Source organism: Puntigrus tetrazona, chromosome 13 (genome assembly GCF_018831695.1).
Source record: "Puntigrus tetrazona isolate hp1 chromosome 13, ASM1883169v1, whole genome shotgun sequence".
NCBI classification, from domain to species: Eukaryota; Metazoa; Chordata; class Actinopteri; order Cypriniformes; family Cyprinidae; genus Puntigrus; species Puntigrus tetrazona.
In genome coordinates, this window is record NC_056711.1 from 3,482,411 (window position 1) to 3,499,241 (window position 16,831).

The window sequence follows — 16,831 nt, forward strand, 5'->3', positions numbered from 1 at the left end:
AGAGGGAGAGAAAAGATGCTGGACTCTCTCAGAGGAGGGGAAGGGGAATGAGCCCCACTGGGAGCATTACCCAACTCTGTAGGGCCAAAGAGCCCGCTCAGGATTTCCACACTCCAGTTGTAAACAAAGAGCCTTTTGATGCTCTCCCAGCCTCAAAGACATGGATGACTACTCAATCATGTGACCACAGAGCAGCCCTGCCGTTCACACGTACACCGTAGCCACACACAGAGTTACACCCGTCGACATATACAAAGTCACATTAATGATGGAAAGCAGACCTTTGGACAAAAGGAGGCAGCATGTGCACCTGCAGAAAGGGACAAAGATATGCAAAAATGTGCAGTCGTTTTTTCGAGATCTGAATATGTGTGCACACAAATGAACACAACATGTCTTATTTAGAGATTTTCCGGCATCACACACACACACGCACATTTCTGCAAAGAGAGGCTTGGGCTCTATTCAACCCCTCTCTCTTTTTTGCTAGCGCTGAGCACTCTGAGAAACAGCGAGAGGCAGAAAAACATGTCATGCAAGAGGGAGCCTATTGTGCCATGAAGGGAACAGATGGAACCTCCCACAAACCACTGGGCCCTTCATTCTCCTGCCTCCCTAAAAAAAACAGCGTCACAAAACAGCAACACTGGCTCTGCTCACCCATAATGCACCTTTGCTTCTACATCCACTCAGGCGTTCTTACAAAGATGTGAGGGTGTCCATGTGCAATCTTGCAGGCAGAGATTCAGTTATGTGTGACTAACACTCGCTGTGCACATCACGGGTATCCCCAAACACAACTTGCGCATACCCCGCCTAGGTAGTGCCTCTTAAACGCTTCTCCCAGTAGTCGTTAGCAATCTGCGAGGTTCAAAATCCCATCATGAGCACGTGTGTCAGCGGGACAATTAGGCAAGGATAGTTTATGAATCTGAAAACAATTGATGTGTGGATATGTGCAAAGTAGTCCAAAAAGCTTTCAGATTTTCAAATGTGCATTGAATTTGTTTTGCACTAATAAATTGTTCCACAAGGTGACAACACTGTCCTGTGCTGCAGAAAATAAAACTAAAAAGATAACAGATTAAGAGTAACAAAACAGCAGAGCCTGCAACCGCAACAGCGACTGCATTGACAGATGCTTGTATAAGTAAAAGAGAGTAAGAGAGTAAAAACACATTTTTATCAGTCATAACTTCTGGAGAAATACTGTATCGTGTAGCACAGACACTGGACAAAGATAAAGCTTTCTAGACCTTCCTAAGTTTATGCAAACTATCAAATGGAGTACACTTTGAAAGGCTACATATTCAACTGTATGTTTACGCTACGTACATGCACAAAAAATGTGTATACTTTGGGCTTTAGATCTTGATTGGGTTCTTCCTTTAATGTTAACCTACATGACTCTTTCACCCATTGTATCTAAAAAAGGAATATCATTTACCATTTATTTCCATATTTTGAGATGAATTACAGTGGGCTATGAAGTTAGGGATAAGGATTTGGGAATGATATGTAACTTTTAACCAGGAGAGTTCCTGGAGGGCCTCCGTCCTGTAGAGTTAATTAAACACAACTGTAGCAGCTAATCAAGATCCACAGGATTACTAGAAGCTTCCATGTAGGTTTGCTGAAGCTGGCTGTAGATAACCTCTGCAGGACGGTGTTCATCCAGGACCTGGATTGGACAGCCCTGAATAATGAACAACACTAATAGTGATGCTTCTTTCAGCAGCCACCATGAATCACACAAAAATAACACACACATTAAAGCTCAGATACCACAAATGCTGAGCCTCACTGATAAACTGGAAGTATCACATCCCAAGAAGGCATTATTGAGTGAAAGGGTGCACTAATCTAGGCCATGCTGGGTAGAGGGGAGTCGGGCACTTCGGTCCCTGCCGGCCCTTGCTGTTTACTTAACTTCCCCTCCTCTTCAACACCACTGCTGGACAACCACATGGGCCAAAAAGGGGAGGTGGTGTGTGTGTGTGTGTGTGTGTGTGTATGTGCATTGTGTGGTAGTAGTGCCTCCACACCCAATTTCAAATTTCACTTTATCTCCAGCCCTGACAATTAGAGCTGCCTCTATCTGTCATGGCTTCAGGCTGGGAGCCACGGAGGGGCGGCTGACAGACAGGACTTTAATTAAAGTAGTCCCTTTAGCAATGACCATTTAGGCCTAGCTACCGCTAACACAGGGTGGGGAAACAGAGTGAGAGAACATTGAGAGCTAACAGATAGCGGTGAGCGCTTCACCTCAGCACAGGTTTAGATGCTGCCTACCGGCTTATGTTCTAAATAAAGGCCTTAAAATGCTTTCTGAAATTAGCTTTCTCCGGGGTGTGCATGTAATTTGGTGCTGAAGTTGTGTGTCATAGTTCAGCTTAGCATAGCTGAAAATACTCACAGCGAAGTGACACGAGACGTCTGTTTTTTTTTCCAGGAATGTGAATCATCTGTGACATGTAGGAGGTTAAAAGCTTTAGTTTGAGTAAAACATGGAACATACAATTTGCACATGCTAGCACTAAAGATGGTCCCCCTCTCATGCAGATACATAGAATTTCCTTCCTGGATTTAAAAGTCACTATAACCTGACCATTTACAACAGACAGGTTCATGTCAAGCAAGGTAATATCAGTTAATATAATATTAGTTAATATAAGTTCTCTGTTCAAGGACATAATGGTAATCAACAAACGCTCATAAGCTTATATCCTGCATCCCTGGGCTACTACCACATACAAAGTATAAGGTGGTTTGAAACTTCAAACAATCTATGAAGAAAAATATTATTATCCTTTCACATTTCAGAGCTTTAGGATAACACAGAACTCACATGGTTTGAGAAAACATAAAGATATAATTCAGCTAAAATAAAACTGTCACTGTCTTACGCTTATATCATTCCAATACCTTATGATTATTTGGCCTTTTTTAGAGCCTGGAAAATAAGATGAAGGCATAAGACGGGGACATGACCCAAGTCAGACTTAAATCAGGGTCCTCATGAGCCAACAGCTTTAAGATATCCAGAGCATAGGCATAGGCATAGGATGCATCCTTATGCAAAAAGCACAATGGAAATTTAGAAGAATTTTAATGCTTCCCTTTTCAATACAGTGAAAGTGAACATTTACAAAGGGCTATCAAGCTCCAGAAAAACTATGAAAAGCAACATAATGTATTGTTAATGTTATATATCAAGTCCTCTGAAATCATAAGATAAATATATGAAAAAAATGACCACTTCTTGCATATAGGATATTTAAATCTCTCACGTAAAGTTACCGTATGGCTTTAGAAGACTATGTACAAGTTATACAAGTCATATGAACTACAGTAAATAATTTTATGTTTGTTTTTTGCAGCTTGACAGCCCCTAGTCACCATTCACTTTATGGAAAAGATCTGCATGTTGCCACTGGTAATATGCGAACGAGCTTTCCTTCCTGCATATAGACAGAAGAGCTCAGGGGAGTCTGGTGAGACCTTGCCTCAGTCAGCACAATCAGATGCAATTCTGAAGCAAAGGCTTTTATATATTTGTCACAAAGCCATTGATGATAATTGCTTTTGACTGTGTTAGCAGTATCCTGCTGGTCACTGGCTTCCTGCATGCACCACACCAACTGCTGCCACTCCTGCCAGTGCTGCTGATTATGATGATGAGAGCAATGGTGGTGATGTAGATAATGATGATTATTTAAAATAGATGGCGCCAAGCTGACGGCTCCTGGTGTGCTGCTATAAAGTGCCTTGGTTGCTAGCTTTCCCTTGAAGGTAGATCCCTTCCCCCAATACTTGCGTAATAATACTTCTCAGTTCACTATGGGAATGGTCTGATATATATTTTGTTGACATTTTCCACATGCACCAATGGTGCACTGCTAGCCCCACCCACATGTGGAGAAGCAGAGTGCAGCTCAAATGCCACAAGATGCGATCAATCAGTATGCAAATTTCAGCAGGGATTATAAAGATCCTTACAGAAGTTGGAGCAGAACACTGGTGGCCTTTATCTTAGCGCAAACAGAAAGGAAAAAAATCCCTCCCTCCATCTTTTTGACAGAGAAAAGTCCCTTTAGGCAAACACAGAGGTGTTAATGGATTTTACCTTGGGATGTGGGAGGGTACTGCTGGACATCATACACAGCAGCAGCGGGGTTGGGATTGATAAGGAAGGGGGCGGCCTCTCTGTGGGCCATCTGGGAGTTAGCTGCCAGACAAGGGAATTGCTCTAAGATGAAGGATCAGGTTAAATGCTATGCTTTTGTCGCAGTAGTAGCTATAGAGTGTATCCACTCTGAGACCCAAAGTGTAGGTCCACTGATTGGGGAGGTGTGACTGTTCTCACTGAGCTTATTGAAGGTGTTGGCAGTTGCCATGACAGCGAACTGAAATCATCTTTTCTCTGGTGTCCACATCATACACTGGTCTTTCTGAAAATTGACATGAAAGTCTTAACTTGCACTGTCTATATTCACATTTTAAAGGGTTAGTTCACTAAAAAAATGAAAATTTTGTCACTAATTACTTACCCTCGTGCATTCTTAACTTGTAAGATCGTTTGTGTGTCTTCATGACACAAATTAAGATGAAATCTGAGAGCTTTCTGACCCTGCATAGTCAACAATGTAGCTACCACAGTTAAGGCCCAGAAAAGTAAGGACATAGGTAAAATAGCTACGAGAATACATTTTGTGTGCAGTGAGAACAAAAATAAAGACCCTATTCAGTGATTTTATGTCTTCCAGGTCATTTTGCTGTGATTCACGTGAGTAACATAAGAATCCGATATTTGGGTAAGCATTGAATCTGATTAGACCATTTAGATATTTTTCCTATTTAAAACTTGGATAATCCAAAATGGATTAGAAAATGGTAAAACTTAACTGTTTAACTCTTGGTGAATTGGAAAATTGGCCTATTTTTTTAAACAGTGGCAAGTTCCTTTAAGGGTACTCCTGGACCAGGGTTGAGAACAATTGCACTGCACCACAGTTCTGGTGCAAAATACAACAATTAGTACAGTTATAGGCCCCATAATGTTATAACTGCAAGGAAGCCACATCACAAGCACCATTTCTACCACAAAAAAATTGTACAATTGTAAATTAAAACTTTAGGCCGGACTGACCAAAATTCCAGTGTCTGTAAGCACCGATTTGTATCCCTGTTCATGGATTGTGTGGAAATACTCCTCCCATGACTAGTTTTTCTTCTAGAAACTATGGTACATTTTGCAACACTGCAGCACAAACAGAGTAAGCAGCCTCTGTAAGCATCTGAATTCTCAGCACTTCATGAATGCCCTACGGCTAATGAAATAATTAAGGTAAGACTCATGCAATAGACTGGTCATGCAATAGTCATTAGTAGACTCTCAGAGCTCTGGCATCTGTCTACAACAGTTCCTGGTGGATAAACTAAAGACTGTGACCTTAATGCACTTACTTCCTCATCACATGACTTGACTTTAAAGGGTCCTGTGACCTCATAAATCCTAAAACGCTAGTGGTAGAGAATAACAGAATGTTGGAATCTATAAGCTCAACGTTTGCCGTGTATTATTATCTATCCATGCATATACATATATGCAGATACGTAAGACAGCATCATTTATATTTATTCACTCACATACTAATCCAACGAACAAGGGAAAAGGAATTCCATTATCATTATCATATTTCCATTAGCATAAGCTAATGATTCAGTAGACTAATGATAACAAAAATAGTCAGGATTTATTAGACCAACACTCTTTTTAAGCACTGAACAGAATGCATTATTCACAGTCAATATTTCTCTTGACTTTCATGCTTCAGCTGCTGGAACAGTACTTCTACGATGCCTTAAAACACTGCAACAGAGCTTAAAATGCCTTTAAATGCTGAAGAGAGCTACGGCAGTGTGTATTATTGCATACTCTAACTGCCTCACTGACATTTCTAGCATTTAAAATACTTTAATTTACGACCATACAGGCTGACTTGACCCTGTTCTTCCAACCCTTTCATACAGAGTTAAATGACAATGATGCAAGGGTTAGCTTAGAGAATGTTTCGAGTGACTGATTACTCAACCACACCAGCCCTGCACAGCGCTTCCCATTTGTCAGGAGAGCGCTTGGAGAATGTTTCACTTCCCACTCATCAAGTGACACCAAAAGGAAAGGAAACGAAAGAAGAAAATGTTTTAAAGGCCGCGTGCAATCATGGATATACACGTTGTAATGTACTGTGACTGTTACTAATATAAGAGCATTACTAATACACTAATGTTACTGATACCACTACTAATATTTTAAAACAAGATCCAGTATGTCTTTCACCAGGGGCATGTACTGCGTCTTTATGAAATCATCTGTCAATAAAAATCAAGCAAAACTTCGATCAAAACCAGCAAATGTAAAACTAAACATAAGTCAATGTCAAATATTATTACATATTTGAAGAAATGTCTAATTTAAGCAGTCATTGGTGTGTAGCTGTCACGTGACCAACAAATCCAAATACTGAAATACTGAAGCATTTCTGGTTAAGAATATATGTCCATTTCTTTACTAAAACATATGTATCACTTTGCAATAACTAAAAGCAACAAAGATAACTGTGCTATATAATGCTTAGTCACTAAAAAGCGTGCATACTATGCATACTTGTCGCATAACGTCATTATAAACTGTCCTGTTACAAATATGAATTGTCTAAATTGAGACAGCTTTACTTGCTGAGTGATGCTTGAATGTTTCTGTTTGGAAGTTCAGTAAACTGCTACCAAGCAATCAATGATTGTTAGTTTTAAAGGGCAAGTGCTGATGATTATACTATATTTGCACTTGGAGAGTTGAATATGATATTGTGCATAAAAATGACAATTTATGTGAGTAGTTAAACGCTGCAGTGAGACACATCGTAAAGTCACTTCACACACACATGGCCTGTGAACAGAATCTACTGATGTTTGCAGGGGCCAATTTATTGTGTGACCTCAACAAAAAAAAAGGCCCCTTCCTGTCGTTTTATATATATATATATATATATATATATATATATATATAACGTCAAATAGCCAAAATAAACATGATGTGTTATGTTCACGATATTTGTCTTTTGCAATTACAATGACCAGAAAGGAAGTGTGTAAGAAAGAGAGCGATAGTACTCATCGCAGGCACGAGTAGCTTGTTAACCTCCTCTACTGCACGTTTAAGCTTGATCTCAGCCCGGTTCTGGGCATCCTCCACGGTAATGAGCACATGGAGGTCCTCATTCAGGTGCTCCCAGTTGGGTTTGCCTCGGTTTTGTTCCTCCTGCGCAGAGAGAGAAAAGTTTTAGAGGCACTGCTGCTGCACAAAATGTTGACTGCTACAATCAGTCTATAAGAAAGCAAATAAAGGGTCCATATAATAGACGCTTCATGCACTCAGCTGTTGCATCTTTTCAGCTTTTGTACCAAAGGAGGAGGGATTCGTTAGATAGTGCATAGTGCAGAGTATAAATGCTTAGTGTATACAGCGTCATTTGGTACACAAACTTTGACCCTTAGGTCGCAATTTACATGTATTAACATAGTTGACCAGAAATATATGATGTGTTTGATACGATGAGGTCCGAGAAAGATGTTGGGACTCAGCTGCCACTCTTGCTGTGGAGATTGATACCTTGAAACACCGAAGTGCAACTGCAAACGTAATAAAAACAGACTACAACAGAGAGGATGTGAAAGTAAAAATAAAACGGAGAAGCTGCTTCTTTGATGTGCTGTGTGCTACAAAGCAGAAGTCAGGATGCCATGTATATGTCATCCTGTGAGACAGAGCTCTATAAAAGAGACCTCGTAAAATTCATACAGTCTCAAGACAGGCAGTGACAAAAGCTTCACAGCTAGCAGAGAGGAGCAACAATAGCATGAGCAACAAATCAAAACTAGATCACTGCTTAAGTGAGTCAGAGCTCAGCAGCGCTTAAAGCTGATGTAAATTTATTCAGTTTATATGCTTTTAACTCAGCTTAATATACAGAGAAGACTATAAGTAAGCCGTTTGTATGTTGAAAAATGTAAACACGGTGAGGCGCTTCAAAACATTGCTCTGTTTAAGAATCTAGAACAGAAGCACACAGCAACAGCAGCTCAACTAATGGAGTGAGTTTGGGGCGTGGCTATCTGTTCTGTCAGACCAATGGCAGACTGGGTGATGTAGAAGTAATTGTGAAACCTGTTTGGAAACTTTATGAGATCAGGGGGTGTTCCAGAAAGCAAGGTTAATTTACCATCAGCTGAACCCTAAACTTTTCGGTTGATCAATCCAAACCTTGCTTACTCGAGGTGGTTACAAAAACGCGTCCGGACGTAAGTTCCCTCAACACAGAGTATGTTCCTGGTTAACACGACATTCTCAACAGAGCAACGAATCGAGAAGTTTTTATGGAAACTGACGCAAAGAAATTACAAACTTACAAACTTAGGTGCATATCACCATCTGACTTGTGGTTGTGCAATCATTAAAAAGATTTTACTTGCATACCCTGAAAGCTACCTCCGTTTTTTTTGGAATCGAACGTTGAGGTTATCTGCTTACTTACTTTTAATTTGAATGCATAATAACCAAAGCATTGTGGTAGAAAATTTGCACAGGCAAATATCACTGATATTCAGAAAACATTAAAATCAAGCTATTTTTGCAGTTTTGTTTGGTGCAGCTAGTGGAACGGAAATATAGGGGCTTTAGAAAAAAAACTAAATTATATGAGAGGAAACCATGAAAACTTTGGATTAAAAAGCTTTGAAGATTGCTGAGGGCAAACAGCTTAATTGATAGAAACCCAAAGCACATTAAGTTGAAGGGGCTCGTTACACTTCGCCTACACCACTGCTTTTGTTTGTCTCCGTTTGGCTTGTTTTGCTGTTTTTCTCGTTTTCCTGAAGGATTTCCAAATGAAAAATCAAGATCTGATTTATGCAATAATCAGATATGCAAACACAGCTCGTTTTTTCTCCTCGTGACTCCAAATGGGAAATTGATGCCAATCAGCGTCGGCGTCTGTGTTCCCGCGTTCTGCCTGCTGATTTTCATTAAGCATCCATTGTTGCCCCTTTCGGTGTGAAGCGAGGAAGAGTGGAAACAGGGTTGCGTATCGCCAAACACATTCAATGTGATTTACCATTCAGGATGCTGGTGCTCGGGTGTTGTGAGGTCACTTCCTTTTTCTCTCTATTCTCCCCTTTGGTTTCGTTCGGCTGATTTACTTGGCTTCCGTGGTTGTGACAAGTGCTAAAAATTGATCTTCTGAGACTGATTGTCACAGCTCAGCAACCCGCCCACAGTCACACTGTCAATAACACTCGAAGAACGCCGGCCAGGAGGGACTGGAGTAGAAGTGGTGTGTATATGTGTGTATGTGTCAGTCTGACTGAGGGTAAGATACAGCTGAGACACTTGTTTTTTCCTGTGGGCCAGGCAGGTTGTCTCGCATCAGGCCGTGGTTGTTTCTTCTGTGGTGACAGGCTGTAGTCAAGGTGACGCACCTTCAACGGTCACTGCAGGAAATATGTCCGACCGTGAGGCCCTCCACTAGGCCTTTGTTTACACCTCTTTTCCTTCGCGCACTGTCTCTGAGCTGCCCGTGCCGTAGCCGAGCAGTAGTGCAATCAATGTCCATAAATCCATTGTCCTGCTCTTTTGTAATCCTTACCCAGGCAATAATGCTTCTCCGAAGGAGCACCGACCCCTCTGTGAAAAGCTCTGGGAACTAATATCACGACTCGGCTGGGAGAGGACGAAGGTACATGCAGTGGGGAGTGTAATGAGACACAAATTGTTCTTCAAAATAATCACCAATATATTTCACCACAGTGACCATGTTTACATAGACATCATTGTCCAATTAAGGTCTATATTCTGGTTGAAGCTTTAAAGTGATAAAATCAAAATCAGCTCTGTTTACATAAAGCCTTTCTAGTCCATGTTGCTTTAAATGCTAATGAGACCCTGTCCCTTTCTTCTGTGGAGTCATGAGCAGACTGTAAACATCATGCACGAAACTGGCTAACTACTACATTATTAGGCAAAACCTTTACACTCACTTGTACTTTACTGTAGATAAAGCTGGTCCACCAATGATTTGCACGAACATAGACACATTTATGTACATTGGGATTGGCACATTCACTTTGAATGTAATGTTAATCCTCTGCGTCTTCATCGGCTCAGATGTAGGGAGTAAATGACGACTGCTATATTCATTGTTACATCCAACTACAACACACTTCAATCACTTAATCTGAGACAACACCGAGGCAGGTCCATCACTCAGGGGAGGTCTAATGGCCTTGTCAGTCAACTATTGAGGGAGGAGCCTGTGCAGAACTACTTGATTCTGACAGGAATCTCAGAATGACCTGATTTGACAAATGGGATTTTACTTTTTTTTTTTTTTTAAAAAAAAAAACACTGGATGGAATCATTATAGGATGAATGTTTACACACACATCCAACAAATGTAGAGTGAATTTTCCATCTGACGACTTCTTTAAAGAAATGTCCTGTTCACGTTTGATGGCTGTGAATAGTGACAAGTGTTAAGATGTTAAAAAGACACAAAAGTAGCATAGAATGATCTCATGCGACTCGTGTCATATTCTCCAAGTGTTCTGGGGACATACGATAGGGTCTGGTGAAAAAAACCTCTCAGTTTGATGTATTATTTAACAAAATTCCTAACCTTGTTGGTAACTGTGCACAGTAGTGCACTCATGAGACTCTATTAGTGAGTCACTCCGACTCATCAAAATGGCATTAGAACAACAGAAGGAAGAGAGTAAACGATGACTTAGTTTTTGAGTGAATTATCTCTTTAAGGTGTAGTCAAATTAACAATATATTGTGGACAGTAAGTCTTTGAAACCAAGCAGCTTTCTGTTGTGAATTTGTGTGACCAATTTGAAAATCAAAGCAAAATCTCCACGGGAGGTCTTTCAAACTTACAAGGCAATCCCAGTCAAACTGAAATCCTATGACTGGACATTAATCACAAAATCCCACCAAATGACTATACCTCAGAAAGAGCTGTTTAGTAATATTCATGCATAAATCAGCCTGACAAACAAACATAATCAGCATGCATTAAGCAGGACATGTATGTTCTTTCCAGCTATTTGCTTGCTCTTGTGACTTATTTCGATTCAGTGTTACATCACAGTAATTTAGTCAACTCATTAATTCCCATTCATGTCTTTGACAACAGCATACAAAAATGCAATGAGTTGTAAAATGTAGGTCATAAGACTTGCAGAGCTTTCAGCTGTCTGTATATTGATTTATATTCCTTTCTTTAAAGGCTGAAATGTGTCGTTTTAACGCTAAAACAAAACGTTCAAACATCCTTATAGTCCGGCTTAATGTGTAATGGCAGCTATAAGTAAACCATTTGCATTTCCGTAGAAAGTGTAACACTGTGACTCATCCTAACATTGCTTTGTTTTGTCTAACATACTGTAGCAACGCTGGCTCAACCACTAGAGTGACTTCATTTGTCTGACCAACTGGGTCAGATTGGCAGGGTTAGTAAGTAGTAAGTAATAATTTGACATGCACTTGCAAAGTTACTTATAGTCAGTAGAATGTCTGCTTGGAGATAATAATATCTGCGAACTCACAATAATGAGTTAGAAGACATTAATCAGGCAGTCTGCTAATATTATAACGAGAGTTTGTTGACTTGTAGGTGCAAAGTAACTTCTTGTCAACAGACTGTTCAAAAGAGAATATCAAAATAAAGCGTTACCCAGATTTCTAGAAACCAGAATATTGGCATAATTGAAAAATGAAAATCAGTTTAATACTTCATCTTAAATGAACACACATTTTTTGGAAAATAAGTTCATCCTCCAACTCCCCCAGAGCTAAAAGTTGAGTTTTAACGTTTTTGAATCCATTCAGCCGATCTCCGTCTCTGATGATAACTGTGTAGCATAGCTTAATGTAGATCCGACGTAAAATAAAAAATTGCACTTATTGCAAAAATTGCAGGCTTATATGACTAGTCACTATAATCTAGTAACTCTTTCGAGCAGGCTAAGCTATGGTAAAAGTGCTATCGCCAAACCAAGAGCTCGGCTGAATGGATTCAAAAACGGTAAAACTCAACTTTGATGGAAGTTGGAGAATGAGCCTATTTCCAAAAAAGGTGGAGTGTGCCTTTAACATACCAGCAATACGAACAAATGTTAATATTTAATGTGCATGTAAACGTGATCAGAGAGGAGTAAAACTGCATGGTTCAGAGCAGGTTCATATTTTGATGATTCAGTAATTCGGGTCAACCATGTCGATGATTAGAAATTATGAAAAATCTCCAGGGATTATTGCTGCAGGACTGACACATCTGATTTCATTATCTCGTTTGTACAGTGTATACATTTCTCAGGAAAAACTCCACCAAGGAGCAGACTCTGAGAGAATACAAAATACCCCTCTCTCTCTCTCTCTGTCTCTCTCTCTCTCTCTCTCCCTCTCCCTCTCTCTCTCTCTCTCTCTCTCTCTCTCTCTCTCTCTCTCTCTCTCTCTCTCTCTCTCTCTCTCTCTCTCTCTCTCTCTCTCTCTCTCTCTCTCTCTCTCTCTCTCTCTCTCTCTCTCTCTGTCTCTCTCTCTCTCTCTCTCTCTCTCTCTCTCTCTCTCTCTCTCTCTCTCTCTCTCTCTCTCTCTCTCTCTCTCTCTCTCTCTCTCTCTCTCTCTCTCTCTCTCTCTCTCTCTCTCTCTCTCTCTCTCTCTCTCTCTCTCTCTCTCTCTCTCTCTCTCCTCTCTCTCTCTCTCTCTCTCTCTCTCTCTCTCTCTCTCTCTCTCTCTCTCTCTCTCTCTCTCTCTCTCTCTCTCTCTCTCTCTCTCTCTCTCTCTCTCTCTCTCTCTCTCTCTCTCTCTCTCTCTCTCTCTCTCTCTCTCTCTCTCTCTCTCTCTCTCTCTCTCTCTCTCTCTCTCTCTCTCTCTCTCTCTCTCTCTCTCTCTCTCTCTCTCTCTCTCTCTCTCTCTCTCTCTCTCTCTCTCTCTCTCTCTCTCTCTCTCTCTCTCTCTCTCTCTCTCTCTCTCTCTCTCTCTCTCTCTCTCTCTCTCTCTCTCTCTCTCTCTCTCTCTCTCTCTCTCTCTCTCTCTCTCTCTCTCTCTCTCTCTCTCTCTCTCTCTCTCTCTCTCTCTCTCTCTCTCTCTCTCTCTCTCTCTCTCTCTCTCTCTCTCTCTCTCTCTCTCTCTCTCTCTCTCTCTCTCTCTCTCTCTCTCTCTCTCTCTCTCTCTCTCTCTCTCTCTCTCTCTCTCTCTCTCTCTCTCTCTCTCTCTCTCTCTCTCTCTCTCTCTCTCTCTCTCTCTCTCTCTCTCTCTCTCTCTCTCTCTCTCTCTCTCTCTCTCTCTCTCTCTCTCTCTCTCTCTCTCTCTCTCTCTCTCTCTCTCTCTCTCTCTCTCTCTCTCTCTCTCTCTCTCTCTCTCTCTCTCTCTCTCTCTCTCTCTCTCTCTCTCTCTCTCTCTCTCTCTCTCTCTCTCTGTCTCTCTCTCCCTCTCTCTCTCTCCCTCTCTCTCTCTGTCTCTCTCTCTCTCTGTCTCTCTCTCTCTCTCTCTCTCTCTCTCTCTCTCTCTCTCTCTCGGGATAGATTTAGGAGAACAACAGAAAGCTTTGCCCTCAAATCCAGACGATTTGGTGGTTGTGTAAAAGCAAGTTACATCAAAGCATCCTGTTAGAGGATTTTAGAGAACAAAGGAAAATAGGTTCGCATCCTTTGTTAGAGATATTTCATCAGGTTTTGCTGCCAGATAAACATATAGACCATTTCGGTTCATAACTGTGTTTTCATGCAAGTATTTACCTGCGTCTGTTTATCCGTTTATTAAGTCCATGAAGCCTCACATGTTTGACTGATGAAGGATATGGAAGATGGGGTGAGAGCAATAAGTGAAAGTATTTTTATTGTGGTTTGATTCACGTAAATATTTAATTGTTATAGATCTAATGCAGCATATATGAATGATGTGATATATTTAAAAGGGCCTTCTTTGTTTTTTAAAAACGTTTTTAATCTTGCATATCTGAAAATGTGCCGTTCAAACTGAATGCATGAAGGAACGACTTTTTAGACCTTGGGGGGGAGTTTTGAGTTGTTTTCATTATTTGATTTGCAGCAACACATCAAGTAATGCGATGCTTATAATATGGCCCCTTTATATTAAGCGTAAACCCACCGGTAACTCAAAGCGTTGAATATAACAGTGATATTTACACAGTGACAATGTGTTTAAACTACTACCGTGGTTATGCATGAACAATTGCTTTAATATGTATGCAAAATGCAAAAAGGAGGCCCAGAAATAAAATACTGTCACACACGCGCGGGTCTGTTTAGTGATGCTGCGAGAGGATGAATCTGAAGTGATTGTGACAGCTCTAATAACAGTTTTTGCCAGCGGCCCAACACTGCAGCTGAGTCTCTCTGACAGGCCCAGTCAGAACAAAGATGACAGCAACTACATCAGCAAGACAACACGCTCCATATTAACTTTTTATATCAGCGTCAAGAGTCCCCACATGCCCTGGGATGATCTACAGTTTATTTAGCGCTTGCTACTTTTTTTTACAATCTTTATGGTTTAGTTTTGAAGGATGAAATTAAGACTTCTTAAAATAACCAGTATTGATTAAAATGGGATATTTGTAGGATATTTGCTACCTAGTCCCATGGCATAAACGTACCTGGGCACACTTTTTAGTGAGACTCGAAATATGTACCAGTAAGTACATATCGCTGCAGTTTCCAAAAGAAATAAACACTAGACGCAGTAAAACTCTGCTGCAATACATACCTACCTTTATATCAACGTAATAAAAATGTGCCAGGGTTCACATATTGGTTTTAGCACCACTCAGAGGACATTTCCCTTTGAAACTGTGGCAAAATGTGCACCAAGGCACAGGTTAAGACCAGGTTAAGAAATTAGTTTTTTTTGTCCTATTTTCACATTTAAACATAAGTTAACGTTAATTTTTAAAAACATAATTTATTGTAATCGAAATCGAAAAAATAATGGCTATTGTTTATTTCGAACATTGTAGTGTTGTGATGCCTAAATTATTTTAGTTTCTTTGAATAATTAGTGTTTTTAGTGTTTTAATTTATTTACACAAAATACTATTTTAACAAAACTATCATTTATTTATCAGTCATTGACTGTAAAGTGTTGTGATGCCTAAATTAATTTAACATATAATATCAAACATTTTGTGTTTTTACATTTATTTACATAAAATATATTTTCATGAAATTTTACATCATTTGTTGATCATTCAGTTATTTAGCTTTTTTTGTAGACAGAATTTGTGTAACTGAACAATTGAAATGTACATTTTTGCATAAAAATATGAATATGCTTGTTAATATAAGGCCTATTCTACATTAGACTTTTCTACATTTACTACATATCCAAAACTAATCAAAATATAAATGGGGAATGTCTGTCGATTTCACATTTTTACGTCCAAATCTTTTGTCTTTACACAGTCAAATGCATTTTAAAAGTGACCAAGGAGCTGCTAAGAAACACTTTGCAACCAGTAACTCCCATCTGGAAACTATTGTGTGTTACCACGTCTGTTTTACAGTGGGACAGCGCTGAACGTTCGATGTGGAAACGGTTCATTAGTAAATGAGTTGTGGATGGAGATTCTTCCAGCAAAGCACTGGAAGAAATTTCAGCGCTCTTGTTGCCACTTGTCTATTTCCCTTACATCAAATTTGTGCTTAAGGCGTAGGTGAGACAGAGAAAGACTAACTAAATTATATTTAAAGGCCATCCGCAATGTGACATAATGGTTTAACGGCGGAAAGCGCTCATGGTATCTCGTGAGATTAAGCCGCTGAAAGCTGCAGTTGCATCAACAAGTGTGAATCGAGAGAGAAAATCACCTCCTCGCCAATAATAATGACACTAGGCATTAACTGCCCGTGGAACAGCTCTGCCATACCTGGAGAAAATATATTTAATGACCAAAATGTCAGAAGAATGCATAGGGTCTCAAAGAGTCTTCACTAGAGCTTTGACATGAAGCATAACTGTAACTTAATGAAATGCTTGCAATTAATTACTTTTGAATCTCAACAGACTTCTTTTGCCTTTAGAAATCGCTCTCCTTAACCAGATGCGTTATCCGTCACATCTGTAACAAAAAAGAGTGAGATATAACGCGCTGAAGTTTAACACTTCAGGCATTTGTGGATTTTCATGAATGACATGCTTTCTCCTCTCGTGGAGGACGCTGATTCTGTCTGGAACTACCTATTGGTTTATTCTATATGCAATTGATTAGGTTATTCCTGTCTCAGGAAAACATCGTCTTCATCGTGTCATGTTTCATCCACACTCTATGCATACATTCACACTTGTATAAACGCAGGATAAAAGCAGCTAAAATGAGTGTTAATGTTGCCAACATTTGATTTAATCTATTTCTAACTTATTTTTAGACAAAATAATGTGAAAACTAATATTTTACAACATTGTTAATTTAGATAACCTGCTATTTTGTATAAAATAGATTAGTATACACTACTATTTGTAAAGTCTCAGTTCAATATATTTTTTTAATGTTTTTAAATATTATTTCTATTTTTCTTAATTTAATATTTAGTGTTTTCTCATGTTCAACAAGGCTGTATTTATTTGCTAAGAAATCAACAAGGAATATTTAAAAAAAATATATTCAAAATGTAAATTGTGATCAATGTGATCAAGGCTGAAATTTTATTCTTCAGTGTCACGTGATCCTGCAGAAAACATATTATACTT

The 16,831-nt window shown here is 39.6% G+C and overlaps 1 protein-coding gene across 1 annotated transcript in view; it reads right to left on the bottom strand.

Moving 5' to 3' along the window:
* Positions 1-547: 547 nt before the first annotated feature.
* The window catches only part of qkib (QKI, KH domain containing, RNA binding b), a 60,719-nt gene continuing 44,435 nt past the window's right edge, over positions 548-16,831 (bottom strand). Inside the window, exons 4-6 of the mRNA XM_043255850.1 lie at positions 7,177-7,324; positions 4,127-4,228; positions 548-615 (exon numbers count right to left, since the gene is read on the bottom strand). Coding sequence (XP_043111785.1) covers positions 548-615; positions 4,127-4,228; positions 7,177-7,324 — 318 coding nt within the window. The remainder of the gene's footprint in view (positions 616-4,126; positions 4,229-7,176; positions 7,325-16,831) is intronic.